We start from the raw sequence: 8227 nt of genomic DNA on the forward strand, positions 1-8227 counted from the left end.
GCTCTGCCCACCACCGCTAAGCTTTTCCATGAAGGGCACCCGGATCCTTGGAAATATTCCATGGCCATCCTCCGTGTGGCGCACTCTTCGCTCGACGTTCAAACTCTCTAACTGAATGTATTTCTTTTCCCAAGCTGAATTGGAACTACGTAAAATTTCGTTGAACACAATCAGTGCTCCATGAATTCGATCATCTCGGTTGAAACCTTTTTCTCTCGTTGGAAGTTCCTGGAAACATTCGATGGCATTATCGTAGCAATGATTGTACCTGAAAAGAAAACAAGATTTTATTGGTTTATTTTTTCGAACTTGTTACAACACTCGTACTTACCACTGAGGGTTATTGTTTTGCTTAGTCCCCTCTCTTTGAGAAGTAACAATCAACGCTGCTCGTAATGCTTGTCCAGCTCCTTCTCGAATCATTGGTTTAGGATCTTTGATGGCAACGAAAATGTGCTCGAAGAAACTTCCCACTTGTTGATAGAAAAACGTTGGCATAACTACGGCCAATTCCCTGAGCACCAACACGGCAGCATGGCGTTTGCCCTCAGTGCGTTCTTCCGTCAACCATTCAAATGCTCGTTTAATATCGAATTCAAATGATTCGGCACCTTTAGACCCGGGTAAGAGGGCCAGTTTAACCAGTACTTTAGCGGCCAATTCCATAACACATACGTCACTTGACGGAAGCAAATTTCGAAGGTTGTTGGAGTACCGTGAGATACGGGTTGTAGTATTGACCACATCACCACTGATAAGGCAACCTTTAAGCGAGTAATATTCGTTATACAAGGTCAAAAAAAAAAACAGGCAATTTCATTGAACTTACGTATAGCGAGGACACCTCCTTTTTTATCATTCGTATCCGCACTTGACAACATTTCAAAAATATGGTGATTAAATTCCTCGAAAAAGGTCAAAAGATCCTCTGGCTGCATTTCACGCAGTTCCGTTTTCACGTACAACGACAGCTCTTGGGCGGTCTTATTTTGAACATCTTTGTCGCGGCTCTTTAAGCCGCTAACAAATTGCAGCACCACATTTGACATGCTGAATAAGCTGTACGCTAGAAATGTACAAAAAAAAAAAGAACCCAGCTGATGAACGAAAATAGCAAATACGCGAATATTTACAAACAAACCGGCTCGCGCTATGTAAACAATCGACGAATTAACGGGGGTGGTGGGGTTGGCGGGGAGGCGGGATCAAAACAATCGACGAACGCCAGCACCCTCAATCGATGAAAATCTATTTTATTTTTCTTTTTCCAAGCGTGGCTGTCAGACTGAACTGAAAAAACTATTTTTCGACTTGAATTTCACTTTTCCTTTGCTGCCTTCACCTACATTCAATGCACCGGCACCTAGTCTCACTTTTTCAACAGTTTTCACTCAGTTTAGACATCTTTTTTGGGCTTTATTTCAAGTTTTTCCGCAAAATTTTATCACGTACGACCTGCTTGCTGGCACACCGTTTGTTGTTTGTCGAACAGCGGTGCCAGTTTATTTTATTTTGATGACGGTTAAAAATGACAGTTCGCGATTCCCAGATAGAAAAATGTTGGTCCGAGATCGGTCTGAGTTTCGGCCATTCATCGGATGAACCTTCGTGGTACTAAATCCATTTTTAATGACATTGTTTTTTAAATTTAACAAAAAACAGCACAGAATTGTTCTTAAATTTCATTATTTTTTTCTTTTTGATAGGAATGTATCACATGAGGGTCATTCTTCATCATAATTGAGGCCTAGGATCAGAGGGGTGCAAGTGTCAAACTTATCAATTTTGACTAAGGTATACGAAACTATTCATTTTATTCCAATTTATATTTGGTTTCAAACTCAGTTTTTTTCATAGTTTTCCAATAAAGTGGCTCATTTACATATCACTGGCCTTTCACTTCAATTTTAAGTGACCGAGTCAATATTCACTGATTCATCACTTGAGTTTTAAATTACCGACACTGAATGTTTTTGATGCTCACTTCAAATTCACCTAACCGGTCACAAGTCAATTTCTTTGCCCATCACTCAAAATTCAAGTGAATTTTTGCATAACGAATGTCAACAATTTCGGGATTGATTGTTTTATCGTGGTTTGGAAAAGAAACAACAAATTTGTATTTTAGATGTAGGTGCAGAATTGGAGAAATTTATATGATTTTTAACAGTTGCAGTTTTCAAGAGCTGACAGGACAGACACATTTTGTGAATCGGATAACACGTCGTAGTGGCCTTCTTCAAAGCAATCAGGTTCCGGATATGCTTTGCGATGATGATTTATTTTGGAAAAATTCAAGTGCAGTAGTAAGTGGTAATTGGTATCATGAAAACTAAAAAAAATGACCATTTAAATTTTTTTATATTATTATTTCAGGAAACAGCAACCAGAAGGAAAGATAATGAGTTTCTTACTTTGTATTTTGAATAAATAATTGTTCTGAATTCAAATTTGATTCATGTTTGAATAAAATTTCACCTAAGAACGACTAAAACTGAAAGATATTAATGACCTGAGTAAACATTTGTAATTCACTTCGCAGCTTACTTGAAATTCACTTGACCGGTCACCAGAGTGATTTCCACTTGACGGTCACTTAGCAGGGGGATGGCACCCTGATTCTTCTTGAGAGCAAGATTCTTTTTCTTCTTTTCTATCCATCGGCAGAGACGTTTATGGCATTTTCTTCTCAAAGCAGTACAGAGTTGAAAAAGTCAAAATTTCAACCAATGAGGAACCAGAATGATTGTTGTGTCAGTGTGCCAACCACACTTCTTCATCAGTTGACATTTAGTTCGGGTCCTTGTCAATTAAATTTCAGGTTTGTTTGAAGCCCAAAAAATGTTGGCCCCCAAACATTGATGGTTGTCAAATTACATGAAAAAAGCCTGGTATGAATAAAGCTCTAGTAATTGCTTTTGCTATTTTCGAGCAGGTTTGTGAGTCAAATATGTGCTTCGAACAGCATGCATATTTTAAATCCGGAGCTGCTTGAAAGTAAATGTTCTACTCTGCTTTCTCATATCTAGTTGAACAAATGCTTTCAAATTTTGCCATTCTAAATTTCGAGCTAAGTAAAAGCTATCGAAGCAATTGCTATTTTCTTATTCATACCACCTAGAGTGCTGGGATGCCATATACCCCTGTCACCTAAAGTTCACATGAATTTATTGTCAATGAGTTAAAACCTAATTTTTCGAACTGGTGATTGGCAACCTTGCCAACCAGCGACGATGAAAAATGTATCAAACACCTCGCCAATCGGCAACCCTTTCTTTTGTTTGGTTCCTACTTTTGGAAGATGTTTGATGTTTTTCTGGTCAACATGAAATGTCGTCAGTGATGTCACCGTCGCTGATGTTGACGAAAACTCCGGTTTAGGGATTCAGCGACAATACCTATGGGCAAAATTCACTCCAGATGTCACTTACATTTTAAGTGAAAATTATTTTCAGTGTAATTGAAACTGCTTGAATTTGGAAAAACAAACGAAAAATCGAGCATCTCCTCCCATTGCATCTGTTTGCATTTTTCAAATAGTCATGCTTTATTTGATTGTTAGGAGTAGGACTAGCTAATGCTTTGCTTAAGAAAGTTTGATAAAGCACGAAGGACATTAACTTTGCACCTGCTTCAGAATAAAAACATTCATGCCAATCGCCTCACGAAACTGCTCGAAAATAACAAAAATGATTACTAGCGCTTTATTAATATCACTTCTTATAAATATTGTTTTGCAAATAAATTGAAATTAAGCCCCTCAGGATCAGAGGGATGTAAGTGTCAATCAAATTTGAGTTAAGTATTTGTACCAATCGATTCTTCATGTTTCAATCGAGTACATTTAGTGCAAATATCAGATGCGCTTTAGTCAATATCTTATCCTATACTCTTAAAGGTAATCTATCCAATTCAGCTCTAAAATGTTTTAGGGAATTATCTTGGTATAATGATCCTTATTTTTCGAGTTATGTACGTGACGTGAAATGAGAAAAGAATATTTTCGGACACAACATAAAAAAACAAATTTATCAAACTAATAACCAAACTCTTTTATTGTTATACATTACTGAATAATATTTTTTTCACTTTACTTAACATGTCCACATTTAATTTAACCATCAGAATATTTTCCATGGTTTGAGTGTCCAGATCCATGCGTATGTCGGAGAGATAGAGAGCCAATGCACTAAAACTTCTTTCAACAGATACTTGCGAAGAGGGAGTTCCAAGTACAACCATGGCAACTTCATGCAGCTCAGGATACGTGCTTTTACGGGCAACCCAATGACTCCATACGTCGTAAGAACTTGGCTGTCTTGCTTCGATATCTAGCTGCCTCAGCTGAACTTCGAACGGTGTCGCACTTTCTCCAAACATCAACGAATCACTGGCTAATCTATTTGTGATGTAATCATCAACAGATAGCAGTTTTTCCGTTTTTATTTCCATGGTGGTCGTAAGGTTTTTATCTGAATATGAGGTCGGTTTCAAGTTTTGCATTTTTTTCAAAAGCTTGCATATATATCGCTGAAAAGTTCGTTAAACAAGAAAAGATATTATTTACTTTTATGTCAAGCAATACGAAAATAGAATACAAATATTTATCACAGTGATACGTCAATATTTTTTCCTTATTCTAACAAATCGTTCTTTAAACTTACCTGAACGTGAACTTTCTCACTTGCAGAAAATATATGAGACCCCAGAAAATTAAGTCTCGGATCTAAATATATGGCCGCTTGGACCACCTCGTTCTCCATAAGATTTTTAAGCCGCTCATTAAGGGCTTTCAAAAGGGGGCCGCTAAATAGATTACTTTCCTTGGACTGCTCCACTTGAACCATAGCTCCAATCCACAGAATATAAAAATCACTGAGGCCTAAATGCCTTCTTTGCATATCCTTGATTAATTTATGTATATGACGAAAGGCATTAACAAAATCGTGCATGAAAATCCATTGGTCTTCCCGAAAAGCTGAAAAAGAAAAACATTCAATATTTTTTTAATTTAAATTTAGATTATTATACTTACTGAGCTCACTGAACTCTTCTGCGAGACCTCGGAAAAATTTCTCTTGTTTCGTAACGACCTTCATCATTTTGTACCGCCCCGACCATCGCGTAAAACACCACAACGGTGGATGCTGTGCTTCGTGCTTATTGAAGTAGAATTGGTATTCCGTTTTTCTTGAATCTTTTATTATAGTTGTAATTTCTTTTATGAAGTGGTAATTTTTTTCAATCACTTCTGTTACGGCGAGCTGCAGAGTATGTACACAACAGCGGATTATTTCAACCTGACCACGGAACTCTTCGACAACGGAGTCTACGATACACTGACAATGTTCATCTGCAGCGTCCTCGATGAAAATTTCGTCGTTGTTGCTATTGGTCACTGATTCAATATCTTCCTGCAATTCTTTGACAGCCGCTATCATATTGGACCCGTTATCCGTTGTTACCGTAAATATTTGATCAGTGGTAATTCCAAATTCTTTGAGAATATCGATTATTTTCTCTTTCAAAATCATGGCAGGTTGGCTCTGTCTAGCCTCGACCACTCCTGAGGAATAAAAAGTAAAGAAATTGTGATTTTAACATCAAATCTTATATTCGATAATTGGAAATTGTTGCTAAAACTAGTAAAGACCAAAATTTTAATTTTAAACGGTAAATATTGCTGTCGGATTTGGAATCCAGATTCAGAGTTTATAACTAAAATGACTAAAGACCAAACAATTTTTTCTAGACCGAGATATATTCGTAAGATAGATAGATTCTGAAGCCACTGCATCTAAATTCAGATTCAATTTCAGAATTAAGAATCAGAATTCAGATTGAGAATAATTGAGGAAGAATTTAGATTCAGAATTGGGAATGTTGGCTTTCAGATTCATCACTTGAATTTGTTTTGTTGAACAATTTGCAATCACAAAAAAATATTTCATACTCACCTATGGTTCGAATAACAATTTGGCCACTTGTCTCGTACTGTATATTCACCCCCAGAACGTGACGCGATCGACGGGAAGCCGAATCTATTTTCAGGGAAACTAATTTGCCACGCACTTCATTCATGATGCCCCTTTTCATTTCACGAGATGCAGCTTCCACTTGAAATTTTACGTTGACTTGATCAAATTCTAAGCCCAACGCGTCTGAAAGCGGGCTCAAAATCATTCTCATTCCTTCCCACCCAAAACAAGCAAGAGGGAGATTATGTTTCGTCACCAGCTTTAGGCAAGCTTCTAAAACTTCCGCTTTAGAAAGATGCACACTGATTTTCGAAGTCCTCGCTACTTTCTCCGGTGGTTGATCTCCGTCCCGGAATAGGTGATGTTCCAGAGCTTCCGTAGGATGCACGCTGCGGAAATGTCTTATAAAATTTCCGATATCACATTTCGGACCTCGTTGTGTGTATAGGCAACCGGAAAACTGATCTATGGCGCAACTGAACAAGCGCTCCTCCTTCCCATTTCTGCTCTTGCTGGAAGTACCTTCGGATGTCACGATGAATCGTTCAGCAATTTGGCTGAACAATCGTTTTTTGGAGCCTGAATTTTCCATTTTTTTGATGGCTTGTGCTTCTTCCGACGATCACTTGTAGAATGGTTTAGAAATTGGTCTTTTTCTCACAATCACAACCAGGTAATAGGTATTATTGACCAGAACGGGAAAATTTCAGGAAGGTCAATGATGATTACATTTGAAAAACAATCAGTCCCAGCAAGCCACTCTCACAATCCCTACCTATGACAAGCAGGCGCACGAAATTTGCACTCTCTTCCTATGCGTTGAATATCAAGCCAATGAAATTTTCATCATCAGCTTTGATTATAGACTGGTAAAGACGCTGGCGGGAGCAAACTCGGCCTGTCACTTGCTGGATCCAAACGAACATTCTTCAAGAATGTTCAAGCTTTTGCATGACTTTCCAAATTTCAAAATGTACAATTATTTTTTGGTTTTGTGAAAAACATGATATTTGTGTAACTTTTATATAATTTAGTAAAAAATAAAATCTTTGAGACTTACGCAAATTTTACTTACAGCTTCGTAAAATGCAATACTTCACCATGATGATGGCTGATCAAGAGAGGTTCGTCAATATGTCGAATTTCGCCATCTTGAAAAAGTGAATTGACGTAGCATCGGTCTGTTTGAAAGATAAAAGAAATATGCTATTCTACTACAAGGAATATCTAAATAAGGTAGTGTCGAGAGCCATATTGGATTTTTTTTGTGACGTCACAAAAACGATTGTATCGAAAATTTATGTGAGGATGGTAGGAATTTCAAAGAAAAACACGTTTTAAAACGAAATCGAATTCCAATTCCATTTCTATTTTGTTGTAGGGCCTCTCTTTGATTATGTAATGGAGTTTTTTGGTCCTTTGAAGATTGCATCATGGTTTTTTTCTTAATTTATTAATGAATGCAATGTCGCCTTGAAGCTAAAACGTACAAAAATGAAGAAAATATCAACTTCAAAAAGGTCTAGCTGGTAGATATTGAGTGTTTAACTGATTGTCATGATTTTAATCCAACCGGTTTACCATATACAATTCTGATGTAGAACAATTAACATTAATTCATGATTGTTAACTCAGTTTACTAAAATGCCAATAAAAGATTCTGTTTTTGTATAAAAAATTGTGTTTTGATCACTTTATTGTAATGTTATTGTAATGAGGAGCTTAAAATGCACTGACTTGAACATTTTCATGGAAGACTTGAAACTAATTTTAAAGTTTTGCACATTTCAGTGGTGAAAATCCACCATTTTTTAGAACTTCGATGATCTATTTTATAGAAAAAATATTTGAAAATGAAACTTTTTTTGTACCCATCTTGAAGAGCAAGAATCCTTCTACAATAGCATGTATTCAAAGTGGAAAATTTCCTGCAGATTCTTCGAATTATCATCGAAAAAGAAAATTTTCCTAGTAAATTAACAGATTTTTCGTGATTGTGACGTCTCAGTCTGTACCAATACTAGAGCAGGGCTGCCTTGGCACTACCTTCTTTAAATATTCCTTGATTCTACTATGCTTATGGAAGGGTAGTATCCAGTCCACCTACACAATATTCAGAAACAAACATCCTAGCAGAACGAGTGCTAATTTTCACTTCGAGTTCGGCTAATGAAAATTTACTTTCGTGTGTTTTCATTGAATTCGGTCTGGTTCCACTCACTGGAACGAAGCAATCATTGGATGGAGCA

General features: G+C 36.9%; 2 protein-coding genes across 2 annotated transcripts; both read right to left on the minus strand.

Moving 5' to 3' along the window:
- Positions 1 to 4: 4 nt before the first annotated feature.
- LOC129760283 (serine/threonine-protein kinase Tor-like) lies at positions 5 to 1471 on the minus strand (the record flags this gene model as incomplete). The annotated part of the gene is made up of 4 exons (XM_055757917.1): positions 1142 to 1471; positions 830 to 1066; positions 332 to 764; positions 5 to 268 (listed from the first exon to the last, which is right to left on the minus strand). Coding segments are annotated over exons 2-4 (917 nt in total), but the record flags the coding sequence as incomplete, so codon positions are not given.
- A 2556-nt stretch (positions 1472 to 4027) lies between these two features.
- Positions 4028 to 7113, minus strand: LOC129760282 (uncharacterized). Its single transcript, XM_055757916.1, has 4 exons — positions 5958 to 7113; positions 5036 to 5566; positions 4665 to 4978; positions 4028 to 4530 (listed from the first exon to the last, which is right to left on the minus strand). The coding sequence occupies exons 1-4, from the start codon at positions 6568 to 6570 to the stop codon at positions 4060 to 4062; spliced, it is 1929 nt and encodes a 642-aa protein (XP_055613891.1). The 5' UTR covers positions 6571 to 7113; the 3' UTR covers positions 4028 to 4059.
- Between the last annotated feature and the right edge of the window lie 1114 nt (positions 7114 to 8227).

The sequence above is a fragment of the Uranotaenia lowii genome, unplaced genomic scaffold, assembly GCF_029784155.1.
Source record: "Uranotaenia lowii strain MFRU-FL unplaced genomic scaffold, ASM2978415v1 HiC_scaffold_55, whole genome shotgun sequence".
Lineage (NCBI taxonomy): Eukaryota > Metazoa > Arthropoda > Insecta > Diptera > Culicidae > Uranotaenia > Uranotaenia lowii.